Source organism: Rattus norvegicus, chromosome 2, assembly GCF_036323735.1.
Source record: "Rattus norvegicus strain BN/NHsdMcwi chromosome 2, GRCr8, whole genome shotgun sequence".
In the NCBI taxonomy this organism is placed as follows: domain Eukaryota; kingdom Metazoa; phylum Chordata; class Mammalia; order Rodentia; family Muridae; genus Rattus; species Rattus norvegicus.
The window spans coordinates 43,046,456-43,073,966 of record NC_086020.1 but is presented as its reverse complement, the minus strand read 5'-3'; the positions used below and the strand labels follow the sequence as shown (position 1 = coordinate 43,073,966).

At 40.2% G+C, this 27,511-nt stretch overlaps 1 protein-coding gene and 1 long non-coding RNA gene across 16 annotated transcripts in view; one reads left to right on the top strand and one right to left on the bottom strand.

Annotated features, from left to right (window-relative positions):
* Window positions 1-27,140, top strand: part of LOC120101084 (uncharacterized) — a 64,033-nt gene extending 36,893 nt beyond the window's left edge. For 2 of the 3 annotated variants that reach the window (XR_010063745.1, XR_010063744.1), the window contains 3 exons: window positions 1,583-22,096; window positions 24,602-24,744; window positions 25,958-27,140. This is a non-coding gene — a long non-coding RNA (uncharacterized LOC120101084). The remainder of the gene's footprint in view (window positions 1-1,582; window positions 22,097-24,601; window positions 24,745-25,957) is intronic. The other variant, XR_010063746.1, reaches the window with a different exon arrangement.
* The window catches only part of Pde4d (phosphodiesterase 4D), a 1,514,231-nt gene that overhangs the window by 188,601 nt on the left and 1,298,119 nt on the right, over window positions 1-27,511 (bottom strand). For all 13 annotated transcript variants that reach the window (XM_039101733.2, XM_063281298.1, XM_063281299.1 and 10 more), the window contains one exon: window positions 14,180-14,371. In XM_039101733.2, the coding sequence (XP_038957661.1) occupies window positions 14,180-14,371 (192 nt within the window). The remainder of the gene's footprint in view (window positions 1-14,179; window positions 14,372-27,511) is intronic.

Genomic DNA, 27,511 nt, shown 5'->3' with positions numbered 1-27,511 from the left:
TCCTGATGGTGCATGTCTACAATCCCTGCTACTCAGGAAACTGAGGCAGAAGGACAAAAACTCAGTGCCTAGTTGCAGTACAGAGTGAGTTCAAAGGACAGCCTGGCTAACTTAGCAAGATCTTGCCTCAAAAACAAATGTATGTAAAGGTCTGACATATATTTCAATAGTTTACATGAAGTCTAGTGTTCAATCTCTAGTACCAAATACATACACACACCACACCACACACCACACACCACACACACACACGCAACCACAAACACAACCGCACACATACACACACAAATAAATAAAAAATACCCCACACATTTCACTAAAATACTTTTGTAAATAGAATATGCTATTAAATCATGATAATAATTGTGAACAATCACCATCAATATACAGCAATAATTAATATTTGTTAAGTGACTTACTGTGCAAAGAATTTCAGAGTGAGTATCTCCTAGCTACTATCTATTTTGGTTGAGGAAAGGGAGTCCCAAGAAACACACAAAAGCCTATGTCTGTAAAGAAATTTGAAGAGAATTCAAATTCAAGTCCTATGAATTTGAGGTTCTGTCCTTACCCATATGTGATTCTCCATCTACCATGCACTTACTGATGCCGAAAACACACCAGAAAACAGCACTGACGCCGTGGTAGAGCTCTCAGTTCATGCAAATATCATTAAGCTGATAATCAGACATTAATACAGAGCAATAAAATAAAATTAAACAGCAAAATGCAAACAACTAAATGCTAACCCAGCACCGACTTCAATCCATCTCAGCCTTCCTGATGACTTTTACACCCCATAATCTTAAACTAAGTAACAGAGAAATTAGTAAAAACAAATCATTTACTTTTTGATCTAGAAATAGAGTTCTGGACAACAGTTAACTAACATGCTTACAAACTGGGCACAGGAGCTCTGAGGATGGCATATGATAGATACTTATGTATTGATACCTATAAGTATATCATAATATATATTGTAAAGAGAATTTTTAAGCTCTTCTTTTCTTATTCTAAACACTCATTTTTCTGCTAAGTTTCAAAAAGTAAAAGTGACTTGGGGGGCAAAATCCCATCTATCATGGAACATTTGGAAAGTTGACCTATTTATCTACTCCACAGGGAAACTTTTTATGAGACACTAACCCTGTAAACATTACATATGACTTCATATAATTAATGAATACCGTGTAAGGGCTGATGATACAGCTCAATCATTCTGCAATTATTTAGCGTGTGTGAGGCCCTGGGTTCTACCCCAACACTCCCCTTCTTGATATCTATATATTCATATTTTTTTATCATCTAACTTCAGAAAATGTTGTAACTTCAGAAAATACTTGGTATTCTATAATTTAAACTTTACTTCTTGTTAACTGTTTAATAACTAATAAACAACACAGTCACAAGAATTCAAATAACTACATTATAAAGAAGCTGGGGCACTTGTCAACTAAAATGCACCATGGACCAATAGGGGCTTGGGGAGGTGCCTATTAGCACTCATCACTGGAGAAATGCAAATTTAAGCCAAGATAGCAGCTCTCACATCTTACTTAGCTGATTTCATTTCATTTTCAAGGCAAAAGTTCACTCGTTCCCATGTCAGAGGCAGTGCAATGGGCAGAAGTGATAAAAAGGCGGAAGGTGAAAGATGTCTCGAGGAAAGATCAAAACTGACAATGAAGGAGAGGTACGAGGAATTTTGTGCACTGTCCCTGGGATTAGAGGTGGGTACGGTCTCAGAGCGAAGAGTATAGGGTTCATCCAAAATTTAAAGTACTGCCCCTAAACATCCATCATCCATTTCTGGGTGTACAGAGAGGAAAAAAGATGGAAACAGTGTGTCACAGAGATATCACAAAACCCACAATACACACTTATCTTAAGCGTCCATCCTGAGGTGGAAATACACAGTATGCCTACCTCACAGAAAACTACTCAGGTTTTAAAGAGGAAATCATTTGTTGTAAGAGATATGGATCTGAGATAGGCTATGGTTAGTGTTATACTGCACGGTGTCACACGCATGTGGACTCTAAAATAAACAAAACGAAACCCTGAACTTATAGGAAGAGAGTGTGAGGGGTTGGTTACAGAGGCCAGGAAATGGGGTTGGGGTTAAAAGGTCTTACGGGGTTGGGGAGGAGCTGGAGAGATGGCTCAGTGGTTAAGAGCACTGACTGTTCTTCCAGAGGTTCTGAGTTCAATTCCCAGCAACCACAAGGTGGCTCACAACCATCTGTAATGGGATCCGAAGCCCTCTTCTGGTGTCTGGTGTCTGAAGACAGATACAGTGTACTCAAATAAATTTAAAAAAAATATTTAAAAAATCTAAGATAAAACCTTATGGGGAATAAGTTCATGAAATTTACAGCACAGATTGCTGCCTATAACAAGGAACAATGCACAGAACACTTGAAAATGGCTGACAAGGTGATTTTAGATTTCCTCATCACAAAAGCAGTATCTAGATAATGTGATAGACACATTAATGAACTCAGTGGAATGTTTACACAGTTTAGACTCCTGTTAAAACTATCGTTGCCCATCTTAAACACAGACAACTTCTCATTTGCAGCCTGAAAAAATACAGTTAAGAACAAATTACGTGCCTGATCTTTGAATCAACACAACCAAACCAAACATGTGTCTGTAATCCTAGCACTTGGAAAGTGGAGGCGGGGATGGGGGATGTGGTGGGGATCAGGAGTTCACTGTACAGTACTCACAGCCAGTCTGGGTGACATGAGACCCAGTCTCAGAAACAATAAATACAGCGAGGGAGATGGATCAACCAGCAAAGCTAGCCTCACAAAGCTGAGGGCTTAAATTTGATTCCTAGAATCCACATTTAAAAAAAAAAATCCAGGCGTGGTGGTGCATTCCTGTAATCACAGCATTGGGAAGATGGATTCCTAGAGCTTACTGGCCACCCAGCCTACTGTATTTGCTGGGCTCCAGACCAGGGAAGAATCCTGTCTTCAAATAAAATGTGGATGATGCTTAAGGAAGGATACCTAAGGTTGTTCTCAGGTCTCCACATATGTTTCCTTCATGTCCACATACATGGACCTGCACATACATGAACATGCATACATTTACATACACATACATAGATATACACATACATACACACACACCCCACACCTCAGAAATCAATAGGTAAACACATAAACTCCAAAATATAAATCCTCAGGTGTGCCTCAGATCCTTATTAACAAATGCATTGAAGGCTGGAGAGATGGCTCAGCGGTTAAGGGCACTGACTGCTCTTCCAGAGGTCCTGAGTTCAATTCCCAGCAACCACATGGTGGCTCACAACCATATGTAATGGGATCTGATGCCCTCTTCCAATGGGTCTGAAGATAACAACCACATACTCATTAAGTAAATCTTTTTAAAAAAAATAATCTACATGGATGACAAGACATAAAACTGAGACTTCATTAGACAATATAAGCAAACATTCTGTGGTCTAATACTGAATGTGTGTTGTAGAGGTTGAAATTTTGGCTTCGATGAGGAAAATACGCGATACTGAAAAAGCTCTGGGGCAGTGCAGAAATAACCCACTCTCACATTTCCGAACAGAAGTTTCAAGCTTCAAAGGAGCTTAGGAAATGTTTGTGGAGAAGAACACAAAGCACATCACACTATTTTGCTTAATAAAGACTGATGCAGCAGAGGAAAATTTCCAGGCGTGCTGATGTCACAGTTGGCCACGGGGGGCTGTGAGTTCTAGGCTGAGTTTGATGTTCCCGACAGGAGGCAAAGGGCTAAGTACCCAGAGGGAAAGAGGCTACACAAGTGCCCTCACTCTGTGTTCTAGGAACAGGCCCTTCTTTCACAGTGTATGTTATTTGACAGGCCTTCCGTTTATTTTTAACGTCATTGGCCCTGTTCTCTTGGGTTTGCTCCAGAATGCTTGTCTGTGTGGGAGATTTATAGCTGGTGAGGGCCATCTCCTTAAAGGTCTGCCTGCAGTGGAATGAACCTATTAGGTTCAAAGGAAAGGCTTAACCAAATAGAGAAGACGTTTTCTAAGTCTACTATGCCAAAGTGAAGGACACACAGGATCTAATTCTCTGCATGAATGAGTACTCTCATATTCTCACTCCAAGACAAGGAACCAGGACCTGAGAACCTGAGTTCAGACGGTTACACCCTTGGCAAATGGCAGAGATCACTAGTTTCCTGAAGCTAGTCTGGGACCTAGAGTTTGTCAGGCAGAGTGTGTTCATTGGTCCTTGTCAAAGGAGCAGCAAACATAGACTGTGGAGAAGGGTTGAAAAGTTTCATATTCCTTGGGTTAACTCATCTTTTCCCTGAGCTTATGCCTGTGTGTGTGTGTGTGTGTGTGTGTGTGTGTGTGTGTGTGTGTGTGTATGTGTGTGTGTGTGTGTGTGTGTTTGAGAGAGACAGACAGAGAGACAGAGACAGAGAGAGATTCTCATGTCTTTAAAAATTAAACTGACGGGCTGTGGGCTGGAGAGATGACTCAGTGGTTAAAAGCACTGACTGCTCTTCCAGAGATCCTGAGTTCAATTCCCAGACATCTGTAATGAGATCTAATGCAACTGACTATACATTTTAGTCAGAATTGCTTTGTTAATATCATTTCCATGGCAAAATAAGCAGTCAGAGACTAGTTCTGGTCTCTCTGATGCTTTTTGACATTGTAATGAACCTTGAAATCCTAAAACATGGAGATGTGCTGTGTAGCTAAATTTGAACCTAGGCTTAAAAAACAAGCAAGCAAGCAAGAACCCCCCAGTGTTGTTTTGACCGTATTGTTTCCTGGTTCCTCATATAAATTTGGACTATCATAAGCCCCTCAGAAGTAAATACCAGAGTCTCTAGAATAATGCTTCCCAATGGAAACGATTGCAGTCGTGGAAATAGGTCTCTGTGTGAATGTGCCACACACAAACAGAACACAAGGCAAACAGACACCATGGGCTTTGGTAATCATACTGAATTCTGAAATCCTGCAAGTACCAAGCAGGAAGGAGCTGTGCGTGCAGTCTTGCTCTTCCTGGCTCAAACACAGACTGAGAGGGACTTGACCTACATGACCCCCTGCGCTTGCACTTGCCTCTTGCGTTTGCAGGGGGTCAACATGTTATTCTTCTGTTCTACTTTTTAGTCTCTGCTTCGAAGGAGGGGTTGTCTCGATGCCTGATGTGTGCTTAGTCCAGTCCTTTGCAGTGTATTTGGAGACAAAACCTCCATTTTGACCCAAGGTTGGGAAAATCCCGGAAGTCTCCGGGTGACTAAGGGAAAGCTGATACGGGGTCTGAGAGACAATGCAGTAGGGGATACAGATCAATGAAAAAGCCTCTTCACTAAACCCAGACGAAAGCATTCGATACCCCAGAACTCTGCAAGCAAAGTTGAGCGTCTGTTCCCTTGACTTGGATTTTCAGGAGCAAAATTATACTTGCAACAAGGCCTTTGTTCCCTCGGCATCGAGTATCTAAATGTTTCCTACTGCAGGGAGCTGAACGGTTCAGTGGCACTCCCTAGCAAAGCCTACCTTCAGGAACACATCACACAACCACGGATATACCTGAAGCTGTCTCTCCTTATATGGCACAGAGAATAGTATGGTGAGAGACTGAGAAAGGTATGCAAAGAAGCCAGGACTGACAAGCAAAATACATATTTCAAGTGACTGATATGTAACAGAGCAGGTATTTATCAATATCCGCCGCCTCTCCTCCTTTCCTGTCTAGGATTTTAAAAAAAATAAAAACGAAAGTGAAAAAAATTTTTTTCGTCTTGTTTTCATGGATCTGCGTTGCCTTCAGAATGACACCCTGAATAGCGTAGCTGCTGTTTATACTGTTCAGCAAATAATAGAGTAAGTGTCCTCCAAGTGTATCAGCCAGTTTTATGTTCCCTCCCTCAGAGAGTGCTAAGAAGTGCAGCACGCTAGGTGGCTTCTAGAAAAACCAACTCCTCTCCTTCTCCAAGCCTGCCACCATTTAGCTCTTTCTGACCACCCGCCACCAAAAAGTAACGTTTCAGAAAGTTTCCATTTCTTGATGCACTGAAGCAGGATTTTCACCTCTGACCTCTTCAGCACCTAGAGGAGAAGGAGTAGGGCTTAGAGAACAAAGGGAGGCCAGCAGCTTGTTCAAACCAAAGGTTCTTTGCAAGTTGAAGGGGGTGGGAAAAACCCATTGTTTTGGCTCTGGTTCTTCTCTGTGGGGCCAAGTTAATGAAAGCACCATCTAGACTAATGGGTTGGCTTTTTTCCCTTGAAGATGGTGTTTATATTTTCCCATCTTTAGTTAGCCGGTAATTCGCATATTGCTCTCAGAGATCCTGTTTTTTTTTTCTTTTTTCTTTCTTTTTTTTTTTTTTTAAAGCGGATGCTGATAAATGAGCCAGCTCTTCCTTAACCAAGACAAACCTAGCTTGCTTTCTAGCAGGAATCTGATGGCTTATGGGGGGGGGGGTGGGTGTCAGATAATCATTCTCATTAGTAAACAGATTTTACTCCACATTTTAAAAACAAGTCGGTGCTACATTTCATAAACAGTGAGGTAGTAGTGTTATTATTCGATCAAGTGTTTAATTTTTTTTCAAAGATGTGCTCAATGCCCAGTGCCACGCGGCTTTTATCTTATTTTCACTTACAAAGTTAATTCATTACCACATTGTTTCCTTTACCTGTCTGTAACCTAGGGAGTCTTCCGTGACTGTTCTTCTCGGTTATCATTTTTCCACCATTAAAATAGTGTGCATATGAAGATCCAGAAGAGAAAAGAGAGTTGGCTCGGCGGATATGACCATTTTCTGTGCAAGAATGAGGGCCTACATTTGGATCCCAGCACTCACATCTATATAAAGCTAGGTACAGGTAGTTGCCTGCCTGTAAACTAAGTCTAGCTTCTGATGCAGTGAGAGACACTGTCTAAGGCAATACTGTAGGGTGATGGAGTAGGACCAGATGCAGCCTGGTCTCTGCCCATGCACATAGAGTCTATACATATATGTGCCCATACCTTACACTCACTTGCATGCTCACACATTCATACAAACCTACAAAATGAAGAAAACTGCGCTCTGAATTGGGCGCTACATTGCTGTAATCGCAGCACTGGGGAGGCTGAGGCAGGATGACGGCTGTAAATTCAAGGCCAGCCTGCGTTACACACATCAATCGATCAATAGATTAAAAAAAATAAAGAAATTTGTATGTTAAAGGCTTAGACAAATTCTCCTGGGTGTGGGTTAGAAATGCACAGAAATAAGACATTCGTAAGACAGTTTGTCAAAATGCACCTTTCTCTCTGATTTAAGACAAATATTTCTCTTCTTATAACTTCTAAGATTTTGGGAAATGTCTTCACTTTGTTATTGAAAACTGGGATAGACAGAAGCATTCAATACCCCGGAATGCCTTAAACAGTTTGTCAATTTGAAAACTTGCAGCACAATGTAATAAAACCAGCCATCATGACAGCATCTCACTGTACTAACCCTTCTCCCTGACTTTTATTCTGACCATATTAAAGGCAATTAAAACATTAGGTTTGTAATTAAAGTAAAAATATAAAATATATGTTAGATAATGTATTAAATTGCTTCGTTTGGAGACTAAAAGGTCAAGCTTAGTTTGCATTTTGCCATTACTCACTTTTGTGAGGTTGTAATAAAATAGCTCAGTTATTGAATAAAGTAGAAAAAAAAAAGACTGACAAGACAGAAAGAAAGGAAAAAGCTAGCCTGGCAGTCAATGTCTTTTGCATATTTTGCCATTGGGTTTCTTGAAATTGTAAACATCTATGTCAATCTGCACTAACGTTGTATAGTAACAACAATACCAGTGGTCAGCTACAGAAGCAGAAAGGGCCACCTAGATAGACTGTAACCATGATTGTGTGACTTTGGATGATAATAAGGGATCTGGGAAACCCAGGGTCCTCACAGATTCAGGAACAGGGCACATTTTCTAGTCCCCAGTTTGTGCACTAGTCCCGAGAGGGTGGCACTGAACCTGTTGTGTCTGCTCCCCTCCCCCTAGTAAGTTGCTCCTCACATGGTTGGTCTTACTTCAGTCTTCATGATATAAATAAAGTAAATATATTTACACAGAGCTTTTTAAACTTAGTTCATGGTGCTTCTGATGTCTCAATTTTATTTACAATACTCCCTTTGTCCAAAGAAATCACCAGTAGTTCCAATTACTAAGAGTTAGGTCCAAACAATTTCATAAGGTTTCCCCCTAACAACTCAGTATCCAATAGCACTGTACAACTTCCTGTTGTGAAAAGAGATTGGCAACTGCCTCTTGGGTTTCCCATTGCATGGGGACTTTTATTTAGCAATTGCTTTTTATCCATCAACCACTGAAAACTCATTTTTGTAAAGACATGAGGACTTGAAGGGCTGCTATGATCTAAAGATGAAAGCAGAAAAAATATAAAGCTATACGTGTTACAGGTGACTGACAAATATTTGTTTTCCTTGAGAAGTTAAAGCATTCCTCCCACCTGTGTGATTTCCCTCTGGGTATCACTGCCCGGGTCCCATTAATCTAACACCCTCACTGTGAGGGAATTGGGGAAGGGTTGTTAGGCTTTGATAACTTCCTACTTAAGTTGATGGAAGATGGCTCTGAATATCAGATGACTTTAAAACATTTATGAATATATGTGATGCTAATCTGATGTCAAGTTCACTATATGTGCAATTAACTAAAAACCCAAGCAGCTCAGCCCACTCGAGGAATTTTCTTGATTGAACCATTTGAGGTGGAAACAAACACTCTAAATCTGAAGCATGTGTGAGGGTTTTTTGGGTTTGTTTGTTTGTTTTCTGGGTATTTTTTTGTTTTTGTTTTTTTGTTTTTTACATTCTAGTTGGAGTGTTCATCAAACCTGCTATTGAGACATTCATTTATTCACTTGGATTAGGAACTATTACTTCTGGATTCTAGCACAGACTTCTGAAGACTAGCAGCTCTCTAGGATTTCCCAGGGACAATGGAATCAGATTGGGACTCCAGAGACATCCAGTTCCCTGAACTGAACAACTACCAGATGCTTGGCTTTTCTATTCTGAGATAGCCATTGCTGGACTATCCGGACCACAGCCTGTACGCCCCTCTCATACATTTCAGATATACTTTCCTTGTATCTGCTCTGTTCCTTTCGAGAAGCTGGACTATACAGTGTATTAAAATCTAAAATGTAGCTACAAGAGGTTACACTGCTTCCTGTAGTTCACTGGGGAGTAGAATTTTTCCAGTGAACCAAGTCTGCTTTTGTTTTGCTTTTCTTTCTGAGATATTTCAGACAGAGTCCAAGGAAGAATTACTTATCCCAGAGTAAAAACATGAATAAATGCCCTGAAATGGCTTACTATTGAACTCCACGGATACCTCCAATCTCTGGGATTACAGGAATGTACTGCTACCCCACCCACCTTTTACAGGGGTGCTGGGATTCCAACTAAGGTGCTTATGGTCACATGATAAGCATATTAGCAATTAAGTCACCTTTGTGGCATTTGGGTTTAATAAACTCAGCGGAACTTTCTAGAAACATCTACCTTCTATAAGTGAATGTTTGTAGATTCTGAACTTCTTCATACTACAGAAATGCTCACATTTTCTAAGTCCGGTGCATGGGTGTTTTACTGTTTTTATGCACCACAAGATTTGTCATGGTTTATTTTTCACCAAATTTTAATAGTACTTCATAGCCAGTTCACTAGTCAAATGAGTTTTGTCTATCTGCTCACAAATATTGTCCACAATGGTATAATTAAAGTGATGTTCTTTACAGATGATCAAAACTTTTATTTGTATCTTTAAAAGATGAACATTTTTATACTCTGGGTCTCTTATTCACAAATAGCATATTAATATCTCCATTTAAAGAAATGAAGGATGAAATGAGACGCAAATACAAAGATACTCAGAAAAGTAAAGTGTATTATGCACACATGATGTCTCTTATGACCATCACTGTGGACTTTTTCCTTTCTGTACCCCTGCTACTTATTAATTGTTATTTATGAATGATAAGACAGTGGCATCTTGCTAGGAAGGGATGATTTCTTTCTTCTCATTTCGTAATTAATTAAACAATTATACCCAAACTTACAGATAATTTGGTTTTTCTAAAACATTTCATTCAAAGACTTATAAACTCTTGACACTAAGGGATTTTATCTGTTGCAATGCTAGGTAAGAACAACATATACAGACTCATCAAGTGAGCCAAGTAGATTTTAATAAGATCATTCTCTGTAAAACACACAGTTGTGTAGTAGAGCTATGGACACTGAACATTGCTGGGAACTAGTTAAAGGAACCTGATGAGGCTTACACACATGGGCACATAAGCCATCAAATAAAGGGAGAGCAGAGTTATGTATGTGTGGAAGATAAATGCTGTATTAAATTAAACATGAAGTCATAATTACTTTGTTTATCTTGTTTCTCAGCAAGTGTGAAAGGAATGCCTCATTTCTCCTAGGAAAATATACTGAGGAACTCAGAAAGCTGAGTGTGTCAAGGCATTATTTTTCAACAATATACAGAGTTGCATCATGGTCAGATTCAATTTGTCATTCCTACATGAGTCCTCCCAGTAGATAAAGGAACTCTGGAATTGGTACAGGGTAAAATGAGGTCATTCTTGTATAGGGCTTTGGAAATAAAGGCCTTTTTAGAATGTGAAATATCACCAGCTTTTCATAAAATGGAGGTGCATATTTAGCCTTTTCCAACTTGAATAGAAGGTATGGGACACATGGTCTATGCATTAACATAACAAAATTGTATTTCTAGAATTTTAATGAGCAGAGCATTAACCATTAAAGTACTTATCCACTTACCCACTACAAGTTCTCTGACCTTTCTTTCTAATATGTTTTAATTGCTCAATACTTTCTTTCATTCATTAAACAAAATTTAGTTGTTTTCATTTCCAATCCCTTGCTCTCTTACTTTCTTCTCAACAAGTCTTCCTCATACTTCAATGTCTATTTTTGTGTGGTTCACTGAGTTTCATTAGCATTTCTTGCCTGTTAATTGACCATAGTTCCTTAGGAATGGTTAGGGCCTCATGGGCCCCTTCCCCGTACATGGTGAAATTCTGGCAGGCCAAATCTTCTATAGGTCTTCTGTAGACAATCACAGCTACAGAGAGTCCATGATTGCAATGGCCGTGTCTAGAAGTCTTTTTTACCACACACCTCTCTGTCCTTTGGCTCTTAGATTCTTTCCTCCCCTCTTCCTCAATGTTCTGTGGTCCTTGGGAGAGGTGTTTGTCTATTTTGTTGTTCCACTTTTAATGAAGTTGTACTAGAAAGTTGTTTTTTTTTTTTCCGCTAACCATAGGGATTCTTGGACTGAGTACTCCTTTATCAATCCCTCTAGTGTGTTGTTCTCTTGCTTGATCAGCATGTTGACCTTCCCCACTGTATGAGTCTCGCATATATTATGCTAGGTAGGCACTCTACCACTGGGGGCTACATCTTCAGTCCTATTCCTACTTTTCCCTTTGAGGTAGGGTCTCATTGTGTGAATTCAACAACATTTTGCTTCAACCTCTGAGTAGCTGAAATTACAGGAGTTTATCACCAGGCTTGGGTATGCAGTGGCTTTGTCCTTTCACCTTGTCTCAAGCTGCCTACCCAACTCTCACTGGTGACAATGGCTCTTGTTTGATGGAAAAGTAGACATCATTAGCCAATAATTATCTAAACCCTTTCTTTCCTTCATCTCCATCTTTATATTTCTTCTTTTATGGGTTTCTCCTTTGTCTTCTCTTAAGAATACAATCCCAGGGGCTTGAGGGATGGATCAGTGGTTAAGAGCACTGACTGCTTTTCCAGAGGTCCTGAGTTCAGTTCTCAGCAACCACAGGGTGGCTCACAACCATCTGTAATGGGATCTGATGCCCTCTTCTGGTGTGTCTGAAGAGAGTGACAGTGTACTCACATAACATAAAATACATAAATAAATCTTTAAAAAGAAATAAAAATCCCAGCCTCTGTCATTTTTCCAGACACTGTTTCTTGAGCACTATTGTAGCTGTACATTTATCTGTAATCATCATTTTTCCTGAATTTTAGTCTCTAGCTTCTGGGCCTTCACTCAGCTTGTGTTATTAATTCCTTCCTCTTAAATTTTTTCCTCCTTAGTCAGCTTTAACTCTCTCACTCCTCCTTTTCCTTGATTTTCTAAAAATATGCATTTACTGCCTTAGAGAACCACTTTCAACTCACTCCCCAACCTATTGGGGTTCTAATTCCATTGCCTGACTAAGATGCTTCACTCAAATGGCATCTAAACACCTTGTAATTACAGAAGGTAATTGGTTCTTCTAATCTCTTCTAGTCCTCTAGACCATTATTTCTAATCTTTGTCCTTCTTTTGTCAATGAATCACAAGCTTTCTCCATCTTGTTCTATTAAAGCTGAATTTACTATTGAGTATCTATCTCTTATTCCTCATGTTAATACTGACATCTGTTTACTCATCATTGTCAAAAATTGCACTCCTTTTGTTTCTCTTTCTCTACCAGCTACATACACATGTGTGCACGCACACACACACACACACACACACACACACACACACACACACACACACACACTCTCCATGGTTCTATAGGCCTTGCGCCTCTTTGCTGCGTTTCAATACTTGATCTACATCTTCATCCCGTGTGGCCAAGTGTGTTTCTACAATGATATTTTATGTGGATCCCCTTTCTATTGTTTCTTCATTGTATGATCATTCCAAAATAGAAAAATAATAATCAAACTATAATAAAAGTGAAACATCGAAAAATCCAAAGCACTTCAGTAGCTCTCCGCTCCCATGGACTTTATTGAATCTTTCTCCTCTATCCTACCTGCTTCTTACATCATGCCTTTAATGTACCAGTGTCTCCATATTTTACAAACCTGTTCCCTGAACCCATTACTTTCTTCTCATTTCCTTTGGGCAGGGAACTTTCCTTGGGCCCGTTTGTGCTTGTGTAGTGCCTTGTAAAACCTCAAGGTGGTACTCACATTTTATTACAAATAGCTTAATAGCAGTCCTTCCTTCCCCTTAAATCCAGAGCTCAAGAACTGTTCTAGGAGTTCTAGAAATATTCTCATTGTGTCTGAATAAATAAATAAACATCCTATGGACCTATAGAAGATAACACAAAAAGACACTCTGGCAATGGGAAGTTATTTAGGAAGAAGAGTAGTCATTAGTAACACAACTGATGAGAGAAGGGGGAACTGAGAACTAAAGGTTACAAACTAGGCAAAGTCTATTCTTATTTCTAGATGCCCATTTGAGGCTGTTGCTTGGTCTACTGCCTGGGTGAACTTTTAGGGTACCAAGAATAACACTGAACCCACAAAGGGTCCTATAAGATGAACTGTAAGTAGGTTCTGTGAGGGCATTGCAAGAAGATGAGAGTAGCAGGATGAATGTTTAGATCTAGAGGAGAGAGAAGGCTAATTGTGTCCATTGCCAAATATGACAGTGCACATATTAAGTAAGAATAGGGACCTGTGCACAAGTTTCCTCAACACAAAACTATTACAAATGTATAATAAGCATACAAACTGAATGTTCTGGGGAAATGAGTGATAATCCCTGTATCATTTCAAGGCCATTATTTTGAATTCATTTCTAATCTACTCCACATCTTAAGTGAATTGGAGTATATTGCACCTAGTGATTTATATTTGGAACCTGGTTCCATTTGTACAAAATCCCCAAAAGATCTTGTCAGTTTCATGTCTGTTCATATCAACTGAGATATAGTCAATACACTGTCTATCTTCCTGTCATAGGGATCTTCAACCTAAGTTTAAGGCTTTTAAAAATATTAGAAAAATGTCTGAGTATCTAAAGCTTGAGTCTCCCATAAATATAAGCTGATGTCTTAAGGGTAATTTTCCATTAAATGTTAAATTCTACTTTTCCCAAACAATATACTTTCTGAGAAAATGTTATTCCCTTTAATCAAGGTGACAGTGCATTCCAGTTAAATCTATTATTTCTCTTCAGCTTGGATGATTTTATTCACTTTCTGCATCAAAGGAGGAGGATGTGGCTGGATGAAATCATCATTATGACATCATCCCCTACAGAGATGAATCTGCTTAGGTTTATGTAGGTACTTCTGCTCATGCTTATACTCACATATCACTGGCAATCGAGGAGTTCCTGGACATAGACTTTGGAGAGAGGTCATAATCGCTGTCTGATCGATACAGGAAGGACTCCCGGCGTTGACTGTGCACAAAGTTTGCTTGGAGAATTAGCCCAGACCCTGGGCTGGTCATGGGATCCAAGGGACTCCGTCCCGCTGATGTGCCATTGTCCACATCGAAACTGTGAATAGAGGGAGAGAGTTAATTTGGTGGGAGCTCTGGCATGTTGATATCTCAGCAGAGCAGTTAGCCCAAGTTTAACGATGAACTAGAAATGTAGTGGTAGCATGTTTGTGTAGTACAACAAACACCCTGAGTCTGAGCCCTAACACCACAAACAAACACACACACAAACAAACCCATAACTGTAAACAAAATGTTGGGTTAACATTCGTATTTTCCTAAACTTTTGATGATTTACAAAGCATAAGTCTTTCTAAAGCTAACTTCATTTAAAAAACTAAGTCATTATGCAAAGTAGCTCTGAGCACAAAATTCCTATTTAGAAAAGAACAAAATTTATAGTAATTCAGTAAATATTAGAGTTTGGTTGAACAACTACGACTGTCTGATGTCACGGTCCACTTGAACATGGGCTTCTTTTCCTTCTCACACTATACCTATTCAATCATTACTTTCTCCATTCTTTGCTGTGAGCACATAATGGCCTTTAATTTCTTGAATCCATTTTCCAGACTTTACCTAGCATAAATATCTAGATAAAGATCTTAGAATGCAAGAAATACTGAATACAACATTCATCAGTCACAACCCTTCATTAACTCACTTTGCTCCAGAATGAAACAAAAACTCTTGGCTGGACTGAAGGTCTTGATCATCTCTCAGCTGCAAGCAACCACCTTCTCATCCCAAGGTACACTTGTATCATCAGGCAGTTTACAGTCGACTTCCATTGACTTACCACCCCTCTCTGGCTATTGCTTCCTGGGTGCTCTTTTGTGTACTCACCTCTCCTATGCTAAGACTATTGACATTCATTCCTCAGGACTTAGCTTTTGTCTAAAAAGTTTTGCCAGAAACCTCAGAGCCTTGTGAAGTATCCTTCATGCTACCAAAGACACTCCCCTGTTAGTTTCTTACGGTCAAGACGGACAGTTAGTTGAAAACATTTACTACATGGTGTAAATGTCTTCCTGTGTAGATTTTGAACTCTCACAAAATGGACTTTGAGGTATTTGAGTACTTCATGTATTCTTTCAAAAACTTTTATTGGATGGGTCAAGAACCCATGTCATAGACTCAAATAGAGAACCTATTACTATTCTGATGCTAAGTGAATAAAGCATTAATCCCTAATGATGTAAAATTATACCAATAGATTAATGCATCTCTCATCCTTCATCTTAGGGTCTTCTATTTGCAATAGATGGTGAATGACCCTGAGACGAGCTACTGGCCCTGGGGCTAGACAATATGAGACTCCAGAACTCCTAACTCTAAGTGGAACATATGTCCTGTATCCCTCTTCTAAAAGCTCAAGAACCACTGTAGAAGAGAATAGGACGAAAGACTTTAAAAACCAGCAGCAGTAGATAACTACAACAAAATATCTTGTGGACACAACAGGGTAGCTTCAATATGAATTCACAGATGTTGTGACAGCATGCACAATACTTGTACAAATATAAGACAGACCAAATCCCTGAATGGAGTGGGGAATGGACAGTCTCCCTCTTAGTTGAGGAAGAGTATGAGCGGTTAGCTGTTGGGAAAGGGAGGGTCAGTTGTCTCAAGAAGTATAGCCCCTGATAAACATGCAATGCTTTAGTGGGAGGCCACATTATTCAAAAGTATTTGGGTAGAACATACTGACCAGGATGCAGGGAGATGTAAAATTGGGTGAGAAAGAAACAAGGGATGCATATGAGAAAAGTTGGAGGAGAGAGGGTGAATATGACCAAAACATGTTCTACCAAATTGTAAAAGGACATATCTTGTATGTATATATGTACCTGTATGTGTATAAGTCTCTATCCTTTACTGGGGCTAGAAGCATAGATCAATGGTAGAGTCAAATGGCTGACACACATTAGTCCCTGTTTTCAACCTCCAACACAACACAGAAAAACAAACTCCTGTATTAAGTAAGGTAAATAAACATTGAAGAAATGAAATGCATTGAGTTCGGAACAGATTTTTAAAGTTGGTAGATAAAAAATAGCCATATACACAGCTTTCAGTGGAATTGTCATTATAACCCAGATAGACTTTCTCAAACAAAACAAAACAAAACAAAAACAAAAAACCCTTTTCTAGTGAGACATCAATCAGCATCAAATTCAATTCTCATCTGTTCTTGAGAGAAGAGAGTGACATCCTGGGATAGGCCAGGGGGTATGTGGCTAAAGGGAATTACTAAATGCACAAATGAATTTAAATTAAATGATTACCGACATGTCCCCATTAGAATCTTTCTCCAGAACTGAACATGTAGCTCAGTTGTACAGTGCTGCCCTACATACACAATGCCCTGGGGTTAATTTTCAGCCTGCCTATGTGTGTGTGTGCAACCACCCCTTTAAACAAACAAACAAACACACACACACACACACACACACACACACACAATTTGTGGCCCACTAGTTTAAAACATTTTTAAATTTTTCTTTTCTAGATTTATTTATACTTAGTGTCATGTCCCAAGTGTTCCAAGTAAGCCAAGTAATGGGGGAATCATTAAATCATTGATCACTATTCATCGACGACCAAGCAACACCCGAATCAAACCTTCAGGCAGGGGTAAGACAGTGTTTCAACTATAGTAAAGAGTGGTATCGGAGAATTTAGGGTGGCTCTTTTTGGGTGTTATTCATTTCTTAAACACTTAATACGAGTATACTGTGATTAAAAACTGTAAAAGCAATAGTATTAATTCAGGCTGGCATACCTGTGATGCTTCATAGAGGAGTAGTGACTAAAGTGAGCTTTTAACACTACTCAATATGCGTTTGAAAGACCCTATTCAGAAGAGTAGGGAGGGATGGGAATATATTTCCCTTTAAGGAGACAGTCACAGAGGATCTAAGGATGGAAATTCTCTACAAAGCATCTGTGCTTGCTTCCTCTTATTATTTAGCAGGATGGTGTTAGTGTTAAATGAACAGAAGGAAGCTTCTCTCTCCATATTCTTCATGTACAATAAAGGAGATAGAAGAGTATGGTTTGGGGTTTACTTTCTTTCAGTTTAATAGATTAATGGAAGCTCAATCACCCAAAACACCCCATTAATTAAATGTTTTTAAAATACAATATTTTTAAATTCCATTAAGAAAAATATTAGCTTACAGAGACATCCTACTGTAGATTATTTTGAAAAACTAATACTAGATACCTTAAAATTTTTGATAATAATATTATCATAAAAAATCAAAACATTTACTAACTGGATAAATTATGTCTGTTCAGAGATCTAACTAGGGTCTTGGCTGTCTGTGGATGTAATATAACACTTTGTCCACTAGATGGAGAGAATGTTCTTAAATATGGAGACTGCATTCTAAAGTAATGGGAAAGGCTATGTTACCTATTAAAGACTCACGAAAACCTCTTAAATATTATCTAAAATAACGCCTCTAAATCTCTTAAACTGCTTATAAACATTTGCTAATATTTCATCTATCTAAGAAACAGTTAAATTAGCTTTACTTTGAAATTACTTCATTTCTTTCTTTTTCCAAGAATGATCAGACTGGCCTATCACTTAGAGGTTCAAATGACGCTATACACCATGCTTGCTTGCTTGGCTAAGAGTCTGCCTGGGGTACTGAAAGGAAACCGGACTCTCTTTAAAAAGCAGGCTCCTGGCATACCTTTTAGGGGAGCGCAGGAAAACAACACACAAAAAGGTCCCTCAACAGACGACCTCTTCAATTTAGTATTTAACATTTCAAAGGATTCTGTCTTCTCAAAAGTCAGGAAGATTTTTAAGCCATTGTCTTCATTAAACTTCAGAGCAAAAAACCTTGGGTTGTGTTTCAATGCACTTTTTTTTTTTTAAATCCTAAATTTGTTTTGAGATTAGAGACACAAAAGACAGCCCCGGGGGGTGGGGGGTGGGGGGTAAACTGTGTGTTCCGTTTTCCTTTCCCCCAGAAGAGTTACAGTTCAAGCTTGTTTGGTGGAATTGTCCTTTACCCATCAGTAGATTTTTATTTTTTTAAGAAGATGAAATCTGCAGTAATGGAAGAACTTGACAGCTACAGATCAACTTCCCGTGCCACAGCTCGGTTCTATAAAACATAGAGACAGCAGCTCACCAGATCATGGTTCATTATTTTAACGTTGGGCTGTGCGAGGTCATCACAGCAATCCATCCGCCCCATACATCCACCCACCCCAACGTCAAAATAATTATAAACTGTGGTTGCTCAAAGGCACAGGAATGAGAACAAGGGCAAGAAGAAGCTCTCCTTGATGGGCCAGGGTGGGCTGGTACCCGGGTGGGGGGACTCCCCATTCTTAGAGAAGAAAGGGAGAGGAGATGGGGGGACAGTCTGTATGAGAGGGTCTGTGATTGGGATACAATCAATCAATCAATCAATAAATAAATAAATAAAAGAATTTGCCTTGGGACCAGGCTGAGGAGGAGGACCTGATGTTCTATTGGACCTTTACTTTAAAATTACTCAGGAAGTCATCACTGACCCTTCAACGTACATCACTCAATGTCTGTTATACTGAACAAAGCACCATTGATATCAGCAATATCCTGGGAAAACCTTTGAAATTTGGGAATGCAAGTTTTCTCAGAATAGTTTGATTTGGGAGGTGGGCATTTGGTCAGATGTGACATGAGCATGCTAGCCTTCTATTATAGTAAGTGCTTCTTTAATCAAAATTCATTATCAGGGAAAAGCAATATTACTGAAAATACCTAGTTCAAAGTATTACCAAATATCAGCAGTGGTGAATAACGCTATAGAAAGCTTTTACATAATGAAGAATTTAGTGAATGAGCTTGTGTAGTTCACTAATTGTTCTTAGATTAATACTGGGGCGGCGGGATACAAATATAGGAAGCAAGGCAGTAACATCTATAAAGAAACAAAGGCCAAATATATAGCACCAGTTCTAAATAGCCTCCAAGTAGAAAAGCACAGTGCTATATGAATTGAGGAATCGGATATGTCAAGAGAAAACATATATAAAGGAAACTTAATGCATGGAAGGGGTAAAGGATCCAGTCAGAACGGAGGATGCGCAGTCAAAGTGAAGGAACATAAGCAAGCTTGGGATAGGGTGGTGGTGAGTAGTCAAACTGGACTGCATTTGTAGGATGGTGCTAAAGAGCAGTAGGGACATTCAAAAGTGGCGACACTGTACTGTACAGGTAGGCTGGGATGTGAATAGGAACTGCGCCAAGGCGTGTCAGCATCAGCTCACAATAGAGAGATGTGTGGAAAGACACATGGCTATTTAACAGCCAATGCCTAGGTCTGACATGTGGGAGACTGTTTACGTTCATGTGGCTTGATCTGTGAAAACAAACGTGTTGTTTCTGCGATTATGGGGAGAGTAGAATAGCCACGAAGTAGAAAATAAATCAAGAACCAAAAGATGAGGGAGGAACCCCTCCCAAATAAAACCTCAACTAAACCCTTCAAGTATGAGAAGGAGGGTCGCACCCTCAGAGAGATCTTGTTGGGTAGAGATAACAAAAGCCAGTACTTGTCTCACGCTGTAGGCTACAAATCAAGTGAGTGTGAGACTACTTATTATTGGCTTAACTTTCTGAAAATCAGCTTTATTTAAACTGAGAGCTAGTTTATGCTGCAAACAGAGATGGCTTGGAATGAGCTGCCTGGCGGGGAGGTGGGGGTGGGGAGCAGTTTTAACTCAGTTGTTGCCATCAAAGAGACAAGGAAAAGTGAGATTCCTAAGGATCAGAGGATCCTCTTGGGATTAAGGGAGTGTTTGGAAGTCTGTAAAAGGTCTTAGCTCATGGGAAACAATGGCATGCTATAATAGCCCATGTATTTTCCCCCTGAATGCAGTGCAGGCATTTACACATTGTATAGGATCTGGCCTATAGCAATAGATGGTTGCAGGAAGGTGATGTTACTGCTATATTAGTCCCCTGGGGGGCTGGGGGTGGGTGGGATAAAAGTCAAGATCTGTTGGCATGATGCATTCAGAGCCCTCGAAGGTTGTGTGTGGATGGCAATTTTTTCCTATGGAGCCTTGTTTCCTCAAGAGACAGACAGAAATTAGACAAACCGGCCAACCAACAGAACTGCTCCCAGATTTTCCCTTTTTTTTTCATTTTAGTGCAATCAATGGATAGTAATGGAGTCTCTATCTACCTCCAATCCAGCTGCCTCGCTGTCCCCATACTTCCTTTCCACTAACCTTATAACTGGTTTGCTAAGGTTTGTTTCTCACCATTTTTTCCTGGTGTTCTGGGGGGAATATTTTGATTCTCGATTACCATGTGGATCTCTCCCGAGTCTGCTTCCTTCCGAGTAAATTCTTCGTTTCGTTTCCTCTAGCTCTTAAGATCATATACTCAACACTGACTTCAGGGTCGTGAGGTGGGGCACAGTAAGGGCTACAGTGGCTAGTCTCCTAAGAGTCCTTGTCAACGTGAGTTCCCTGGACTAAGCATTCTGCGAGGAGGCTTCCTGGGAAAGACCCAGCTGAATGCTCAGGGAACCCTAGGAACCTTAATTAAAGCCAGGAAGAAGCAGCTGTCTGCTGCTTCTGAAGCCGTGTGCTGAGAACGATGGTGTGTTCAGAACACAGGCATTTTGGTTCACGTTATAAGGTGAAGGGATTCTAAGAGGGTTTAAGGTAGAAAACCAGAGTTAAATTTTGAGCCTTGGTTCTGTCCCTTATTAGTCAGATAGTCTTGGCTAAATCATTTACCTGCTTAAGGTCCCACTTCCTGATAGAGAACGACAGGCAGTTGTGAGGCCATTATGAGGATTAGAAGCGAATATGGTTAGAAAGCATTTATCTCATTGCCTGGCAGCTAGTATATGCCCAGTATAGTCAGCGGCCAATGTTTTAGTTTTGTTAATCTTTATCTTCCACTAAGATCATCCACCAAGATCATTGTCTCTCTGTGAGTCACTCTGTGTGTCTAAACACAACACTTCGAGCAGAAGCTAAATGGAGACACAAGGGAAGAAGAGACATATGGGACAGAGCAGGGGAGTGTGCCCTGGCCTCAGTGAGGTGCCAGATGCTGGCCCCGTTTGCTCTTACAGCTCCAGCTGCTTTGAGGGCATCTACCCTCCTCCATAAAACTGGGGTAACATGCTGGCAGAGGGTAGACTCGCCAAGGAGAAAGAACAATTCCCTGGTAGGAAATATGGAAGGCATAGAAGTCCCAACAACTACTGCAGGCTGTAGCTGAATATAGTGGGTAGAAGCAACTTGTCAGTCTTTCATCTCCGGATGTAAGGTGTGCTTAGAGGCAGTTACGTTGTTATGGTGGTTTCTTTTTGTTTGTTCTTTTGGGGGGTGTTTGCTTGCTGCCCCAAGGGTACAGCATCCCTCACTGTTGGCTATCCAATGGGCACACATGGTGTCTAGACACTGGGGAGGAGAAGGAGGCTGATTCTCATGCATAAGATGTCTGGATGATGATCAAGAGTTCTTCATATCAAATATTTCATTCATTCTTATCAGGACCATATGGTTATAAAATGTGTTTCTTAAGAACCCTAGTGATATGGGACCACTTGACTTTTTTCTGAGAGCCAGATACCTCCTCTGCAATAACAAACACTTCATGAAATTAACTATTTTGATATTTTTTTTACAGACTCTATAGAAGACTACAGTTTATAGTGCTATGCACATATGATGCCTTCTCAAGCAGAAACTGAACATCAAATGTCAGCAAGGATACTCAGGATATTTTACCTTACTAGATTAAATGGTACTGTGGCTGTTCCTTTGCATTTTTCTGTGCATTTCCACAGAGGGTAGGCATTTGAGAGAAAAACAATCATAGTAGTTGTTTAAAAAAAATGTCATGGTGGGCAAAGCACTTGTTGGCCTCTGAGTTCTACCCCCAGAACCTACATAAAGTTGAAAGAAGAGCTGTCCTATATATGTGTACACACGCATGCACACACACATGCACAGGCACACAAATGAACACACACACACACACACTGAGAGAGAGAGAGAGAGAGAGAGAGAGAGAGAGAGAGAGAGAGAGAGAGAGAGAACATGAACTAAATTTTATTACAGTTTCACATATGGTTTTCGTGAACAAAAGCTTGATACTCACAGTATGTACTTATGTATGAGTGAAAGGTTGTTTGATAGTTTATTAGTAAAAGTATCAGGTGACCTCAGGAAACAATAGTCATTTATGGCTTGCCAGTGACAAGTCACAGTCAGGTGACAAATGACAATAAAGGAGTATAAGATGATGTTGATAAATGGAGCTTGACATAAGAGAAAATAAGCAGGACTGGCTTTGAGCATTTTGGTCAAACAATACAGAAGGACTCCCTTTGTATGAGATACACATTAGACCAGTGTGGTGGGCCGAAGAGTCAAACCTGAAAGCTGTCATCTATAAATATGACTGTGCTGGAAAACAAGGCCACCACAGAGGTGACAACCATTGAGGGAGATAGAGTCCTAATCCAAGAAGGCCCCACAAAACTGTCCACTGAACTCCACACATGTGCTATGGCATAAGCGCACCCATCCTCAGCACAGCACATACATGTACAATAATATCTTAAGTCTGTCTTGGCTACTCAGACTCCATGTGAATTTCAGACTTGCTAGCAGAGTTGCTCTTCTACATCACTGAAAAATGTCATTGGAATTTTGGTGGGCATTGCAGGGAAATTGTTGCTTACTACGAGGAGTAGCGACGGGTCCACTGCTGTAGGTTTTTAACGCATGAACATGCATAAGAAAGGAGAACAGGAACAGACAAGCAAATTAAGTCAAACTAAGAAAATTCTGCCCAGCAAAGAGCAAGCCGAAAGCATGGAAAACACAGCCTACAGGTGGACAGAAGCATTTTCAAATGTCTCTCTTCCTTTCTTTGTTCTTTCCAAACAGGGTTTCGCTGTGTAACCCTGGCTGTCCTAGAAACTCCTTTTGTAGACCAGGCTAGCCCAAAATTCATGTAGATGGACCCACTTCTGCCTCCCAAGTGCTGAGACTAAAGGGATGTGCCATCACACATGGCTCAAACGACATTTTTAGTAAAGGGTTACTCCCCATAATACATAAAGGACACAGTTCTCTAGACTGGCTTACCTAAGGGGTCAGAAACAGCCCCCTGAGGACTACTCAGTTTCCCTTCCCTGGTTCTGGTTCTGTCAGGCTTTTTCTTTTACCATATTTCTCAGACACAGTTCTCCAACTCCAACAGGCAAAGAGGAGGCAGAGAACATTTCTGTCTTCTTTTTTTTCTTTTTAATACAGAACAAACTATAATTGTTTTAAAGATGTTTTCACCGGGAGACATATTTTTGTGCTCTGCCCCCGCGTCCTCCCACTCCCTCTCACTTATTCTTCAAGTTGAAGACAGAATAATCATGCTGAGATGATAATCAGGTCCTGGCAAAGTCCCTGCTCCCCAGTCCCCATGTCCTCATGGTGGCCACAGGCCCTTGAGGATCTGGGTCACCTTCCCTAATGGCATGTTACACTTTCATCTTGGGTCACTTAATGCCGTTCTTCCCACTGAAATGTGTGCATGTTCTTCTTCTGGGCTCTTGTACCTGTGGTGTTCTCTCTCTGGGTAATGTTTTCCCAACTTACCATAGTGAAAATTTTACACATAGTGGGCTAGCCTCATACTGTCCTACGTAAGACTGACATCCTAGCCTCTGAGTTTAATCATTTCTTCCTCTCTTTATGTCTTCACAATATTCACTAGCCTTTGACATACTAATTTTTATTTACTATTGTCTCCATCCTATTAGGCAGATATTTTAACCTATTTTCTTCATTGATGTATCTATCGGCAGCACCTACAATTGTGCCTTATGGGTAGTATTTGCTCAATAAAACATTGTGAATTTATAAATACCTTTAGATATAGCACTGTAGTCTACTGGTTACCCACTGTGGTTAAGTATATGGCTCTGCCTCAGACAAGTGTCATTTTTTTTTAAATTCGATTAGTAATTGGCCATTTATTTGAAGAAATGAGGTTGAACATTTCACTTAAAGAAATGATCTGGGAAGAAACTTCAAAGGCTATAGCCATAAAGAACATATGAATCAGGAAGATTTTTGCATATTTTCAAGCCTGACCTATAATCAGCCCTGTGATCAGGAGTTGCTCAGGTTTTATGGCACACGAGAGCTCACTTTGAAAAAAGTTATCAAGAAAAAAAAAGCTCTTATGTTTTTCAAGCTACACAAAAATCTGTAATTATGTAGTATCCCCCTCCCCCTCCAGAACAAGGAAGGAACTAAGACAAGCAGTCAGCAAGGGCCTGGGACCTGATCTTCAGAGCTTCACTGCAAATGGGGATCCACAGCCAGAAAGGAGGTGGGAAGGAATGATATGGCCCAAATGCAACAGCAGCGCTCTCCCTGAAGGTGAGTGAGAAACAGCGTCCATCTTAGTTTCTAGCACACACTTCTGCCAGCAATTTCTCCCGTGATGACCATCCCCTGCTTCTGAGTAATATAAGAGTGAGCCCATCAAACAGGACATGTAATCACTTTGAATGTCTGATGAGAGTCATCTTGCAGGTATACTATCTCCCTAGACATTACGTTTCCCTTTTGGAGGTGGGCTTTCGAAAAATGACTCCCATCCTATCTCTGGCTATGCTGTATTTAGACTTAACACAAATTAATTTTCCTAAAGCCTTAGTTGGATGAGTAAGAATTATTAAGTGATGACTCCCTCAGGAAAATCCTTAGCAATAAAATATTCTAGGTTAGATAAACTTAAAAAAGCCAGGTAAAATTATGGTTGAAAACAAAATTGTAATTGTCATTCCACAGTTTCTTTTAAGAGTGTTATGTGAGTCTGATTTTTTTTCTACTAATGAATGTGAAAACTCATACAACTGTGTTTTTCTCTGAATCTGTATTCGCTCTCAAACAGGTCAGGAAACCGTTCCCCAGCCCTGCTATTAAATCTATTTTGGAGAAGTGATATTACTCAGTTTCCAACCTCAGCCACCCAAACACATGGGGTTTCCACACTCTGGGTAGAAGAGAACAGAAAAGGGTTTCAGAGAGTGCTGCGGCCTGGGCTAGACATTACTGCTTTACTTCTACCAGGGTAAAGGCTTTACAGGCACGTTATCTGATGTTCGCAAGCAACGGCTCTCCTCTGGACTTCTTTTAAAACACATCATGGAGAAGAGAACAGGAAAGTGTGAATGCTTGTGCACAGAGTTCCTCAGTGGGCTTTGATTGCCATACTGGGGGATTATAGTTACCATGTTTAAGACTTTAAGACGTTGAGTTTGACTGACTGTTAAAAAGGATGTAGGGTTTCCTTTAATAATGACTTTAAAGGGTTATGAGAACCTTCATGTTTCCATGAAATGGTTTTGGATGTGATTGTGGTGAAAGATAAGAGGATCTTGGAAAAGTAAGAAATTCTATAACCAAACCATCCACGGGGCAAAGCCCATTTGCTGGCTGCCAGATTCCATTTTTGGCTTCTTCCCTAACACAGATGACCCCATTGCTTGGCCATGTGACTGGCTGTGAGCAGAAATACTACATGCTATCTTCGGGCTGACCCCGACCTCTCACCACATGCTTGCCTGGGCATTCCTTCTCCTTGCAGGTAGATGCAGAATATGCTACAGCATGTCCATATCTGGCGGACAGAGGGACCTGAGGATTCTCAGTTCGCTGGTTCGAGAACAAGCTAGAGAGGTGACTTTCTCAGCGCTAATGTGGAATGTTACTGACATGAGCTTACTGTTTAAATTGCTTGGGTTTGGGGTTTGTTAACACAGCGATATCCAGCACAGTATGTTATAGCAAGGTAAACTTGCTGACTAAAGACACGTTTTACTTTCAAACATCTCAAGTCTTCTAGGACCCTGTGGAACCAACCATCTCTTTCCTTGTTTTGCCTCTTATGTTTTCTTCTCTCTCTCTCTTTTTTTAAAAGTTCATTACTAACACCTACTTCCATTAAGGAATTTCTCACCATCTAAGAAATGTATAAGGGGTGTGAGAAAATAAGCTGGCTAACATTTCATGGAATGATGTTCTATAGAATGAACGCGAGTCCAGTTCTGCACTGCCTTGAAGGTGATAGGGAAAGGGACAGAGCAGCTGCTCCAGGCACAGAGCTAAAGCTTGGGCTCAACTCTGGATCACAGATGGGACACAGCCCCAGGAGTCACTAACACTTAGGATCTGTCTTCCTGCTGCACTTGAGCTATGGGGTCCCAAAGCAGCAGATCAGAGGCTACCCTGGAATGTGATTCTAGAAAATGATAGTATTCTGCATGCGCATGATTCTCTGTGTAAATCCAAGGAAGGATTTAGAGCTAGGAGGACTTCTTACTTCATCCCAATTTAAGACACTACCCACTTTGCTATCTAGCTCCTTTACAAGGAAGCAGAATTGACTTGAGGTCTTCAAAGTGGGGGTGCTAGAGGCTGCATCTGATGCTGTAGGTCCTTCCTTGTCTGAACTGACAGCTAGCCTGGGAGTAGGAAACAAGACTTGACCAGCTGTGGTGCCAGTGTGTTTCAGCTCCTAGCCACCATGACACCGCTTTACTCTTCTGAGATGACTGAGTCCATGGAGCTCTGTTCACAAATCCCCCCTACCTGCCAGGGCCTTAGACAAGATAAGAGCATTACTGCTTTCTGACTAGCAATGATGGCTCCTTTAATCATGCCCAACAGAGATGTAATGTTCACTCCTGACCCTTAGGGCTTTGACTTCTACTATGTGTTCAATGAAAATCATGCTAGGCTTATCTTTCTATCAATTAAAAGTCCTCTCAATTAAATGTCATCAACTCTCTCAAATATTGAGATACATTTTTTTCCCATTTTGGGGGGATTTACACCTGTATTTTTTGGATTAATTCAGATAGTCTAGTTATGTGTATTTTGTTTTCCTGCTATTTTATTGTAGGATTTATTCCATATAACCTTGGTTCTCATTTATTTCTCACTTATAAAAAGTGAGTCATTCTCTTTCATTGAGTAATCCAAATTGTACAGGGAACTCTAAGTATGGTGTAAACAAAACTGACTGTAGTACAGGTTTGGATCCACCAAGATTGCTCTGCTATAGAAGCTGATGCCAGAATCCTCCCCTTGAGCCTTTCCTAATAGCCACGGTCATTTTAATATGTAGTATTTATCTCAG